The sequence below is a fragment of the Cryptomeria japonica genome, unplaced genomic scaffold, assembly GCF_030272615.1.
Source record: "Cryptomeria japonica unplaced genomic scaffold, Sugi_1.0 HiC_scaffold_214, whole genome shotgun sequence".
Classification (NCBI taxonomy): domain Eukaryota; kingdom Viridiplantae; phylum Streptophyta; class Pinopsida; order Cupressales; family Cupressaceae; genus Cryptomeria; species Cryptomeria japonica.
In genome coordinates this window covers 21,595-35,737 of record NW_026729036.1, presented here as the reverse complement: position 1 = coordinate 35,737, position 14,143 = coordinate 21,595, and the positions used below count along the sequence as shown (strand labels likewise).

The following is a 14,143-nucleotide window of genomic DNA, read 5'->3' as shown; positions in this document are numbered from 1 at the left end:
AATGTAGGTAAAATGAATTTAGTGGCGTGTCTATTGTTAATATATTATTTAATGCTAGGTTTATATAGATATTTGTGTTTACAAATAGGTCATGAGGCTAGTAAAATGAGCCCAAATTCACACACTATTGTGTCATTTGCGATTGGGTATTTGAATTAATATATTTGTTCAAAATAGGCATAAAACTAAATGACAAATGGCATGGGTATGCAGAATTTGTGATCATACTATTGTACAATTCATTTTAGTTATGTTATGCACAAACATTTTGGCCAAGAAGTGATATTGTAATAATTTTATCCTTTTCACATGTTCATTTCGTAAATTTATTTAACATGATTTTCTTAAAAAACATACATCTCACCATAACTTATAATTAAACCAACAAAACAAAAAAAGAAGTACTATATAGTGTAAAAAATAAATACCAAATTAAACACTTCTACATTTACATCATCATATAACAATAAATTATAAGAAAAATTATGCATTCCTTTATTCATAAAACCTTGGAACATGTATTTTTGTTATAATATCAATTCAATTAAAAAAGAAAGTGCACTTTTGTATGAAAGTTAATCAAAGCTCAAATTAAATTTATTCTTGTAAATTTCATAACAATGTGCTATCTTGGAAAATATTTATATTGATAGGAAATGAGAGGTAAAATTGAATTATTTACAATTTCACACTTTATCAAAAACATTACCATGTTTGGTATTATTTAGTTCTATGATAAATGAATGTGAGCACAACAAGCGTGCCAATTATTTCAACATGGTCTTCTCATATTTTTAAGAGATTGTGCGTTCTTGAAGGATATGAATTCCCATATACCTGCACATATTGCATGATCAAAATGTATTGTTAATGTTATATTTTGTGAGAATCGAAAAAGAAATAATGCAATAAAAATTTTAATAAAAATAAATACCTTCCAAGCATCATGGTTGTGGCTTGTGGGTTGGTACCAGGGGAATCCTTATAAATTGAGCCATCCACAACTCTGAGATTATCAACACCTTTCACCAGATATCTTTCATTAACCACTAAACCAGCTTGACAACCTCCATGATAATGGTTAAATGTCCCTAGTGCCTCTTTGCAAAGCTTCGCCAAGGCATCATCATTTGATTGATTCTTTGGTAATGCTATTCCAAGGAATTGGAGTGTTTTGGAATTTCCACTATCAGTAAATGCAAACTCTTGGATAGAAGATGACATACTCAGATTAACCATTACTTTTATACCTTTCACACATCTTTGTAGATCAAGAGAGTGTGAATAGTAGTTGTAACGAACATAGGGGTTATCTCGAGGGTCTACGCTTTTAAGCCAAAGATCACCCCTTGATAAGGGAAATGCCAACTTAATATCAAGAACACCTAAATATTGTGTATTTGTACCATTATTCCGTTGGACAAGGCTACCACTTTCGATGTAATTTTGGGAATTGTCTAAAATGCCCGCTAATTGTGAATAAGAATCTTCAAGTGGTTTCGAGGATACTATAGTAAAGGCTGCACTAGGATTATCTTGAACTTGTTTACCTACAAAAGGTGAATCTAAAAGAGCAGGAATATTCATTTCTTTGAGTTGTCTTTTTGGACCAATTCCGCTTAAGAGGAGAAGTTGAGTGCTACCTATGCTTCCTGCTGACAAAATCACCTCACTATTTATTGACAATTGGTTAAGTGAAATTTGATAAATGAGACCATCATTATTGCTTCTGAACTCCACTCCGCTAGCCTTTGGCTTTCCTGCAATATAGATTGTTGATAATATTACATGCATACACATAGATGGATATATGAAATATATTTCTGAATATTTTGTAAAAGAATAAAAGGAATACTCATCAAAGTAAAGTAGGGTAGGGGAATTCTGAAAGCAAAATATGAATTGGTACCTGATCCCAAACTGAAGAGTATTCTGCTGGCAGTAGCATTGAGAAGAACTACAATATTTTCTGGATTTGCATACTGGAGTAGATCTGCGGCTGTATGTCTCTTTCCATTCTCGTCAAAGATTGAGCCACTGATCTTGGTGCCAACCAAATGATCGAAAGTGTGGCCGTTGTAAGGAAGAACTCCAGCTTGAAGAAGCCCATCCTTGGTAGCAGAATTCCAAGTAGAAAGCTTGTATTGTTGGAAGGCATTCAACCGTTCTACCCATTCATATGACTCATATACAAGTTTCTCATCCCACTTTATTTTCCGAATATATTCAGTGCTCGCCCTGCTGTAGACTCCACCGTTGATGGCTGATCCGCCTCCTAAAACTCTCGCCCGTACCAACTGCACTCCATCTTCTGAGACAAACCCCTGCGCTACTTTGGGATTAGTTGTGGGAGACCCTCTGAAATCCTCCACATCGGGAATTCCGTAAGGAGAGTCTCCCCTCTCCAATACTAAAACAGAGTAGTGCTGTGAGAGAGTTGCTGCCAGGGGACATCCCGCTGTACCTCCTCCAACCACAATGTAATCATATGATCTTGAAGCTGCCTTTTGAGCATCTGCTGTCATAAACGAATATGGGTACTCTGCAGTTGCACACAGAATCGTCAATGTCAAAAACAATCCTATGCTAAGAAACAACTATATTGATTCCAAACAAAAGTTTTTACCCACCCGGATTAGATGTTGCTGCTTCTGAACAGAATTGATCTGTAAACATCAGCAGGCATGAAATCAGAAGAAATAATTTCTCCATACTGAATGTGATTAACCAGTCTAATTCTTCTTCGAATGAATGTTTTGTGATGTATTTGCAATCGTTGCACTTATTTATAGATATTGTCTTTGAAATAGAATAAGAACAGTTCACGCGTATCTATCCATATGGATAGTATCGAGAATTTACTATGCATATTTATCCAAAATTTATATTCTCCTTGGTGGTTTTGTCAAACAAATCCCGTGATTGAAAAGTTCAAATTAGAAAATGAAATAAATTTTGTCAACCAATTATTGTTGAATTATCATCCCTCCACTGTCTTCGGTTTAATTAAAACAATAAAATAATGGACCATCTTGCATAAGAGTCTTTTACCAAGTCCAGTCAAGGGCAAGTGGAAATGTAACATGTCTGTCTTGCAGCCCATACGGTTTCATTCGTAATTTTATACATATTAACATATGGTCAACGTCTATCTACGTTTATACATATTAACATACGGTCAGCCAGACTTGTTGCAACACATATTGAATGCTCCAATTGTGCAAGATTCTCTTTCTACAAGAATTGATAATGCAAAGAGTCACCCTCAATTAAGATGTTTGAAATTTGAAAGGATTTAGTCAACAAGAGACCTTGGAGAAGGGCATGTGCTTCTGCCATATTATTATAACCATCCAGGAATGGAAGTACTGAAGCTACAAGAATATTTTCTTTATGATCCCTAATTACACACCCACCACCTGCTTTGCGTGCATTGTGTTTGGTTGCCCCATTAAAGTTTAACTTTAACTTACCTTTCAGAGGACGAATCCAATTGATTTTTAATCTATCTATTGTTCTTTTGGGGGGTTGGAAAGAGCTTCCCGTAAAAGGGAGATTAATGTGTTCCCAGGATTGAAGGATTTTTTAATCCCAATCTGAAAACGAAGAGTTGATTGATTTGGATTTTGCTACATATGCATTTACTACTTCTGAAATAGAAGTTTCAATTTTCTGCAAGACCCGAGATAAGCTTGAAGGTTCCTATCTAAAGATCCTCTTGTTTCTTTCCCACTAGGTGATCATAGGAGGGACGAATTTCCAGATGCAAGAAAAAAATGATTGATGATAGAGTGAAGGCCAATTTGTGAATATATCCCAGAGATTCTTTGATAAGGGATAAATCCAATTCATTTTATTAATGATGTGAGCCCAACAGGACTGTGCAAAGGAACATTGTAATAGAAGGTGATCCACATCCTCTTGAGCCTATCCACAAAGAACACACCAAAAAGGATCAACAATCCCAAGTTTGATTAATTTGTCTTTTGTTAGAATCCTCCAAGCAAAGCATCCATCTTTAGAAAGGTCAACTTCATTCCAGCAGAATGAAAATGACCTTTGAGGTTGTGCTTGCTGCTCTTGACTGATAAGGGAGTTGTAACCTATTTTTATAGCTTCAACTCAATCTCAATACTTGGAGAATATGAGTTACGATTTGCAATTCCAAAATGCTCCAAAAGATTTATGGCGTATATAATTTGAATTGTAAAGATGCTAAAATCATATTATCAAAACTCAACTCTTAGGAAATAATGTAGGAGCCGTAATTTGTTGGCAAACTACATGTTCACACCTAATAACTTACAAAAATTGAGGCTACACCATATATAATTTTTCATCCAAGTTCTCATTCAAGAAGACAGTTTTCACATCAATTTGATACATATTCTAACTAGATTGAATAGTTATAGATGAGAATTTATTTTGGGACTTGTAATGTCCACACATAGGACAATTATGCGAGTTAATTTAACTTATTGATAATTTATAATTAAAATATAATCCTATAGTTGCTATATAAATAGTTATAAGGTGAGGTTGTTCGTATAACTACGAGTGGTATCTTATCTTGTGAATGTTATAGATGGATTTTTTTTGATTCAGATAAACGGGTTTTACAGGGACCCGAAACCCAAAGTTAAAGAGCACAACAAACATAAGAAGTCACTAACTAGTCTGTAACCAATGACATAACAACCACGGAAACAGTGGCCAAACCTACACAACAAAAAAAAAAATAGAACAAGAAAAAACTTAAAGTTACTCACTCGACCAGAGATTACTTCATCTTCGAATTCTTTTGAGTCACCCTCTTATTGTTGTCCTCGAGCTCATCCATGATGAACCTGGAGGTATTATTCTCCTGGTTCATGCTTCTAGTCCTTGTATAGGGACCTGTGGTGGTTTGAAGTCTCGTACCCTGCAAGTTTGGTTCCTGGATTCTCTTCTTCCGTTTGATGTCAGAGGATGGAATGCTTCTGTTGGTCTAAGCTCTTTGATCCGCTATCATCGCATTTACCTTTTTAAGACCCCGAGCACTGTTATTCATGGCTTCCCTACTGATATCCGCCAGGTTCTTCAGATTACCCTTAATTTCTTATAAGCTAATCTCCAACTGACCAATCCTTGATTCCTGATCTATTTTCATGGTCTTTACATCTTCTATGAGTTCCTGTGTCATTCAGAGAAGTTTATTCATCCTGCTTTCCATGGGCGTCTCAGTGAAATTGTTAATGATATCTTTAATTCCATCCTTTAACAAATTAATCTCCTTACTGACCCAAAGAAAGCAATTCTCCTGGCTTTTGACAGCGCTGTTAAGGAGAGTACCAAAATAAGAATCTTTTTGGGTATCCCCCTATTCCCCCTGTTCCCCCTGTTCAACGTTAATGGGGATTTCCAGCTTTATTCCCTTCTACTTTCCCTTGGTTTCCCCAATTTTTCTAGTTTTGGACTTCTTCGTATTTGGTGGCCCCGAATCTTGTAATTTGGGTTTTTATACTTAAAGGCAGCCCTTCTGGGGTGTTTTTTTCTTCTGCTTCTTCCAGTGGTAGGTGTAATATTTCATTGGGGGCCCTCCTACTAAGAGGGACGACATATCGAATCATCCGAGACATTGAGTTCCCACCAGTCCATAGCCATACCAGACTCTTATTTGTCCATCTCCATATCTTACACATAATGAACATCATTGTTGGATGAAGATGTGGGGGGTTTAACCGCTCATGAGGGTTTAACCCCATGATCCTTTGCATATTGCATGATGAGCATGATTAGCCCCTCATTGGTGCAGGAGCACCTAGGCTTTGAAAGGGCTCATTAATGTTTTTATGTCTTGTTTTGTTTTCAATGTTGTGTTAAGGTTGTATAAGGTCCAAGGGACCATTTGAAGTCATTATAAATCATATTTTAAGGCATTAAGTCATTTTTGTTCAATGTAGGTCCCTATAAGGTCCTAAGAAGGTCAAAGAATAGAAAATGCTCAAGGAAAGGTTGAAAATGATGTAATAAGGCTTATTTATCCTATTCTACTGTGTCTAAGTTGATACAAAGTAATTTAAAGTCATTTGGTCAAGTTTTGTAAAGTTGTCGTTTCAAAAAATTGCAAAAAGGTTGTAAAGGGGAAGCCTAATGGTTATGATGGTTTGTGTTTTATTTATAGCTATCAAAAGTGGTTTTAAAAGGCTTATAGAACCAGGGATGGTCGAATCATGAGGGGTTGGTGTGTATTGAAAGAAGAAAATCAATAAAAGTTTGAGGTTTCCTGCAATTTTCTGAGTATTCTGAATGTGACAGTTTGATATAAGTTATTTTTTCTTCTTGGAAACTTATTAATTAGCATTTAAGATCACTTGAGAATGATATAGGGTTGAATCCACAGTATTTTTGTTTTGGTTTCATTTCTTTTCATTAAGTTTTGGAAGAGATATACCAATTTTTGTAAAAACTGTTAAAAACTCTAGGTAGGGTAAACCATGACTTTGAAAATGTAATAAACCTTCTTTCCACGTTGATCAAATTATAATATTTGGTGGAATGGAGGAAAATAGAAATTATTTTCATTTTGTTTTGGTTTCAGGGTCTCAAGTTAAGGTTGGCACGTGCAAAATGATGTCAAAATGCTTATTTGACAATGGTACATACTGGTAAAACTCTAATTCCTGTGTGTTACAAATCTTTGTTATATTTTTTATGGAAGGATTATTGTTAAAATGTCACATTTATGGAAATAAAATTGAGTCTACTTTCATTTTTTTCAATTCTGATGGAATTTAATGTAAAAATGAGCAAGTTATGATCATTTTTGTGAAAGCAGCCTGTTCAGAAAATGGTTTACCAGATCTATAGTTAGAAAATGTGTTGGTATAGATATGTATAGTCAAATAATGACCTGACACTTGGTGTACGGATATATTATGATGTTGTGAACAAAATTCCCTCTTACTAGAAAAATTCATCTCAAATGAGTCAATTTCTAGAAACCGCCATGTCTACGTGAGTTCCTGTCACTACCACTACAAGAAGGTTGCAAAAAACTACTTCATGATTTTTTTATGTGATTGGTGACTATGTGTGGTCTTTTAATATAAAAATTATAATTCCAAAGTGTCTAAAGGTGTTGACGTGTAGAGTTTGGCATTGTGAGATGAGTTTATGGACAAGTTGCGTCCTCATAGGGAAGTGGCTTGTGTGAGTAGGATATAAGGGTTTGGCGAAGTCTGAGTGTTTTTGAGTCTTAATTTGTCCTTAGACATGTGTAACTGGCCTAATGAAATTTATTCCGATCATTGGATTGAGTTTGTGAAGTTGATGTTTACTTTTGGTGGTTTGTGTAGCCTATTGGTTTGAGAAAACCTATGTATTTGAGGTGTGTTTAGGTGAGTGTTGCTACAAAAGAAATTGATGTGTGTCTGAACCTGATATGGAGGGATGATTTTAGTCATGGACACGAGCCTTTGCATCACTCATGCAGAACAGGGTTATCACCATTTTTGGCCTTATTCACCAAGCTATTTTCAAGAGAAGATAACAAATAGAAAGACAAAGAAATTCTTTTGTTGTGCCCTAAATGGTTTAATATCATAAAGTGGTAAGAGATAATATTGGCATAGCGTCTATCAAGAGTAATGTACCTCATAATCACTGCGGCCATCTCCACCCAAAGTAATTTCAGTTCCTTCCTGTTATAGTCGTCGTCCTTCATATTTTTCACCCATTTCCTCTCGCTATCTTTGTCAACGAAAGCCGCAATGGCTTCTTTCACCACCTTCCTTTCTCTATAGAAATTGTTGCCTTCCATCTGCAAAGAAGATATCTCCATGACGAAGGTTTCATCAATTCTAAACTCCACTCCAAACGTCGTGAGGATGCCTTTCTCCAAACCATTCACAAAATCCTCTGTCACTTTCGGATCATTGTCATGAAGCCTCTCAAGATATGAAACAAGGACCCCATCAGTAATCTCCATCCATAGCCCTCTGTTCTTTTCCCATCTCTCATAGGAGGTAGGTTCCATTATGTTCTTGTCACCTCCCATTAGAAAGTTATCTTTGCAACAAAGGAAACCCAACCAAAGCCAAGCAATGAAAAACCTGATACAAAACAAGGATATAGAAAACTTGGCTTTGGAATTTGAACGAAAATCCCATGAAAGATTTAATTCATTTGGCATTCTAAAATTATTAAAGAGATATGATTGGCCAATGCATTCAGTGTCCTTTCTCGTCAGTTGGCACAATTGTATCAGGAAAGTTTCCTTTCCCGTCCACCATCGCATGTCCACATAATCCACACCTATGTTAGCCAGGTGGTCCACTGGCCTATTACCTTCCCGATAAACATGGGAGATCATGAAATCATCAATTTTATTAATCATGATATGGCAAACTTGAATTAATTGAATTATGGTTCAGTTGGGCTCACTTTGCTCACTAACACACCTGATGATATTTAGAGAATCACTCTTGAGCCAGACTTTTTTGAACCCTTCTCTGATCACCATATGTAACCCAGTGTAAGAAGCTTTAGCTTCGATATGGTGGTTTGTCTAGGCGCCCAGTGGGATTGCCCCTACTGAAGCACCCCTACTGAAACAAGCCTACCATCATGGTCACAAGCAACTCCCCCTCAGCCAGCTGACCCAGGGTTACCTTTATCCACCCCATTGAATGTTATATATGTTGCAAGTAACTTCATAAAGACATTATTATTAAGTCTATTCTTCACATATACGAGGTTAAAATCCAAACCTAGTAGTATGGAATCTATGAAGGAAAACATATAAGAAATACACAACCTACAATACTTGCAAAATAATATCAAAAATAAGAAAATGAAAATAGACAACATAATGATTTTTCATATGCAAAATTGTTACCCTGAATACTTATACATAAAATGAAGAGGGTAAGTGGAAAATGTTCCTTAGCCTAATCCTCTATGATATTTTGTGTATCTCAAAACAAAGATTCCATGCTCATTTTGGATACAATGTGTTTCTTTCTTGCTTCCCTCTCCGTCTCTCTTAGACATTTTCCATTTGCCTTCTTGATTAGGAATCTATCACCATTTTTTTGCCTCCTACGTTGAACACAAATTCTCCTTGTTGAATATCAATGATGTCTATTTCTTTAGCATTCGTTTTCCAATCTTTTCTCACCTTTTGTGCTGGTTTTTTCGTGTGTTCATAAGCTATTTCTTTCCTTTATTCTAAACCACTTTGATAACTCCATGAAAGGGTTTTCAACACAACTCTCCAATAAATCTCCACCTTCTTGAAAGCTTCATTAATCTTAACCACTATTCCATCTCCTTGGATTTTGTCTAAAAATATATTTTGATTTCAGACACATTTTGGGATTGAAGTCTACCTTACCATTCTCTTTTAATGGACTTAGGGTACATTTCTTTCCGTTTTTTGCATTCTCTCATCATATATTTAACTTCCACATTGCGATTCCTCTCACAAGATTTCCTTAAACACTACATACCTTCATTTAAGTGATACTTTTGGACATTGTATTTGAGTATCATACCTAGAGATTGGAATCTTGTCAGATTTGGATTCTAATTGTAATTGCAGGATAAGATAGCTAAATCATATGATCATATACACTTGAAACAACCTTTGATGAAATCTTACATAGTTAAAATGAGCTCTGCTACAATTCGCTATTAGACATATTATTCTTCTTAGAAAGTCCTTATACCCTCATCAAAAATTGATATGATGATGTGATTAGGAAGGATACCTTATGATGGTGTTAAGAGAACAAGCATCGTGAAGGCCAAATGAAGGTTCAATTACCTAGATAATAATTTTGATGTTGAGTCTTGAACGCTTGAAGAAATGAGATAGTTAATTTTTATGATGATGATTGTAAATAGAATGAATCTATTATTATTTCACCTATGGACCTTATAAGACTTAGCAATCCTTGATGAGTAGGCTCATGTTTACACTGCAATGGGAATCATTAGGATGATTACAGTTAATTATGGAATTAGATTGTCATAATTATATCCATGTTTCCAATACCATGAGGATTATTAAATTGTTATGCTTGCTTCATGAAATAATATTATCGATTTCGTGCATTTTCCGAATACGATGTAGAATATCAAGTACTTCTTTGATTGCTTTATAAAATTTTAGGCAACGATCTTGTGCATGATCAGTTATGATCACCACAGTTAATTTGGATGCTTGAATTTTGTACTTGGGGAAAGGATTGCACTATATTTATTGTTAATGTGAATGCAATGATTAAATTTGTGTTATTATTATTTTGGATACATTAACGGTTTGTGTAGTGTGCAGAAATTTATTCCGTGGGCCATGGAATTCAAAGACTAACCATAGACCCCATGTGAACATAGCAAGGAAAAGATGTTGTCGATTTGGAGTGGAAATACCTCATTTATGTTGTGGAAATATGTTCATAATGTGATACTTAAATGAATGTTATTAAGTTTCTCGCGAGATCAAGTGTGGTAAACTAGTGGGTCATGTCCTTGTAATGGTGAGATTTGCCTCTTTAAGATTGCCAAGGTGTAGATGTGTGAATCATCATGTGCCAAGTGTCTTAACAATTGCAATTTTCTAGTCAACTAAAAATAACACCCCTTAATTTTGATGGATGTCCATACCTTGCTCTAAAGCTCCCATTTTGGCATAGGCTATGTTTCAAGTTTTACAAAGGAAATAAACGATGAAACAACAAACAAAGTAATAAGGGCCTAAAATTGTACACCATATACCAAAAAAAAAGAAGACTCAATATAAGAAATACTCAAGTTCCGTGTGCAAAATAATAAGGTGAAAGAAAAGAAAGTTGTAGAGCATCAAATGGTGAAAATTCCACCATAACCACGTGTTAATAAGTATGAATGGGTTATAAGGAAATGACAAAAACAAGAATAATATTAGGAACATGAATTGACGAAATAGATGATTTTGTTGGCCATATAAAGATGATCTATAAGATGAGACAACATATATTGTGTTAAAGGGGGCACCCAAATTGTTTTTTAATGGATTATAAGCATTATGAGCATCACTTAAGCTTATATCCATATATACCTATCACTTACATTTCCTTTCTACCTTTATATCTTTTTTATTTTTCCTATTTACTTTTTCATTTTAGACTTTTCTTACTTACCATAGGTTTATTGTGCTTTAATGCCCATTTCACTTTCTATATTTTTTCACACACTTGGTCTTCCCCAGTTGAGGTGTCTTAGGGGGACTGATTTTGGCTAAAAAGTTTCTTTGAATTTTTTCTTATTCACATATTTTTCCATATATTTAATTTGTAGACATTTCCCTCTTGCCTTTATCCACCAGCTAGGTTGGTCACACATTTTCACCTTAAAATTTTTATATCCACTCTTGGTTTTTACATATATTATCACTAAATTACCACTATATTTTATTATATTTCCTTATCATAGTTCATGTTTGCGTTGATTCACCTATATATTCTATGTATCCCATTTTACTACAAGGCCTACAGCTTCCCATTATTGATTAGTTTGTAGGCTTTGACCCTACATTGTTAAATCATGTTTTTTAGAGCTTGAATACTAATCCCATATTGATATCACTTATAAAGTCACTTAAATCGGTCCTACATCTCTATACCAAGATTATTTATAATTTACATTTTTATTCTAGATTGATACATTCAACTTGTAGAGTCACTTATTGACCCTACTTTATTATATCACTATTCTGTATAAGTGTATCCTTTATACCATTTGCATTCCACTTGACATATCTTTGGCATTAATCCATTCATCGGGAAAAAATCATACCTTCCCTCTAGTTTCATATTCAAGGTCACATCCTTACATTTAGGGGCATCATGTCTTCCTCTTTATTCCATTCTTGGATTTATATTCATACATTTTTCACATTGGAGACATCATGCATCTCACATGACATCTTTTACCATGCGTTCCTTACACATTAGGGGTATCACTCGGTCCCTTGCACATTACATTGTTCCTACCTACATTAAATGTGTTAAGTACAAAAGGTTGTCAACCAACTGCTGATACAATGTAGCATCAATTGATGGACTAGTACAACTGGTAGACAGCACAATACCTAACTGAAAATGGAGTAGGGATTGGCTTGCAATAAACCATCCAAAATCTTTGAAGAAAATCAAGAGCATACTTCTATTGGAAGGTAGAAATACTTGCAGAAGATTGATGAACTTGGAGACCAAGGAAGTAATGCAATAGACAAAGGTCGGACATGTCAAAAAACTCCATCAAATCTTGTTAAGTATCTTCAATCATGATAAGAGAACTCTATGTGAGAATCAAGTCATCCACATAGAGAACAAGAATGAGAAGTTTTACCCATGCCTTTGAATGTAAATTGTGGGATTAGAGTGACACCTAGTAAATCTGGAAGCAAGCAAGAAACTGTCTATCTTCACATACCAAGCTCTATTAGATTGTTTGAGACCATATAATGAATAATGTATTCTAAAAACAAGATAAGAATCCCACACAAAGCCCAAAGACTCCTTTATACATGTCTCCCCCTGAAGAGCACCATGTAGGAAAGTACTCTTCACCTCCAATTGATACACTAACCAGCCCTAATATGCAACAATGAAAAGTTCATGATGAGTGGAATCCATCTTGGCTATAGGAGCAAAGGTCTCAAAATAATCAAAACCCTCAACCCGAGAAAATATAAGCTTACTTTTGAGATTAGAGTGACTGAAAAAGTTAAATTTATCCTTTATTTTATCTTATTAGACACCAAAGGGAAAAATTATAAGGGTTTGAAGATTAATTTTTTTAAATCTAACATACTAATAATTTCTAGCATATTTTGAGGCCAAATGAACTATGCCATTACAACGAAAAGGGCCAAAAATCCTTGTTATTATTAAATTTGTCTAATTTAGATAAAATTTTCTTGAAAGAAAAATATCTACTCCTAAGTTGCATCACTTCCTTTGTGAATTGTGCTTTATAGTCTGAGCATAAAATACTTCGGGTTTACTTATGGTTTTTTTGAAGGCATGTTGTTTTCATTTCTCATTTGTTTTTACCTCTAAGATAACCACCTTAGTCAAGTATAAAGCCAAAAGTGCAAGGTAGAAACTCGTTCCTATTTGTTGGCCTCTAACTCTTTATTGTCTAATGATGATTCTTACCCATATATTCTAGCTCAACATATATATCCCTAGGTCTAGGTCTTGTGTGCATTATTTAAAGTTGCAAGGTATACAATTTTGAGAGCCAATATATTTAAAATGGTCAACTTAGAAGAACTTAGCCCTTATACTCCAATAATTTCTCCAATTTATTTTTAAATAACACGTCCTAATGATAAACAAAAATTAAACTCAAGATAAATTAGTTCTCCAATGCACACACTCAACTAATCTAAATTTGCCAATTATAAAAAAGATCAGATAACATACAAAATTGATGTGCAAGGAATTATAAATTTATAAAAGAATCCTTAATTAACTTGTAAAATCTTGAATTATTTACACATAATAATTTTAAATTTAGTTACATAAAATATTCTCTTCATCATTATATCTAAAAATAAAAATTATTATCCCTCCATTTAATTTAAAAGAAAAAAGAAAACATTAATCGTTTTATACATTTTTATCATTATTTGATCATATAGATTTATTTACTTAGCCTAAATTAACTTAATGAAAGGTAAAGAGACAAAATATGGGAAGAAAATCTGGCGGCATGTTTACTACCTTCCTTTAATCCATATAATCTGCCATTTCATTGTGACTTCACTGCAAACCGTTATACTCTTTTGTTACTCAAATGATTTGTTTTGAGTTGCATTTTTTGACACAAATTATTCATCATCTGCATGAAGTGCAAATATAGTAAAAAGATGTCCAAAGGAAAGACATCAATAGCAATAGGGAAAAGGTGTCAAAACAAAGTTAAAACATGTGGATAAATGGTTGAGGGGATGGCTCTGACATGTGGATAATGTAGAATTTTGCAGCTATCCCTGCAAAATAAAATAGATCTAGCAGAAAAGAGAGAAGCAAAACTTGCAAGCAAAATAGAGAAGAAAATCAAAACTGAATGAATGCAATCATCTTCATTTACATTATTTGTATGAAAT

At 34.3% G+C, this 14,143-nt stretch overlaps 1 protein-coding gene across 1 annotated transcript; it reads right to left on the bottom strand.

Moving 5' to 3' along the window:
• Window positions 1-794: 794 nt before the first annotated feature.
• LOC131033949 ((R)-mandelonitrile lyase-like) lies at window positions 795-8,017 on the bottom strand. The gene is made up of 6 exons (XM_059215656.1): window positions 7,635-8,017; window positions 4,658-4,719; window positions 2,631-2,666; window positions 1,910-2,542; window positions 935-1,760; window positions 795-837 (listed from the first exon to the last, which is right to left on the bottom strand). The coding sequence occupies exons 1-6, from the start codon at window positions 8,015-8,017 to the stop codon at window positions 795-797; spliced, it is 1,983 nt and encodes a 660-aa protein (XP_059071639.1).
• Window positions 8,018-14,143: the final 6,126 nt, after the last annotated feature.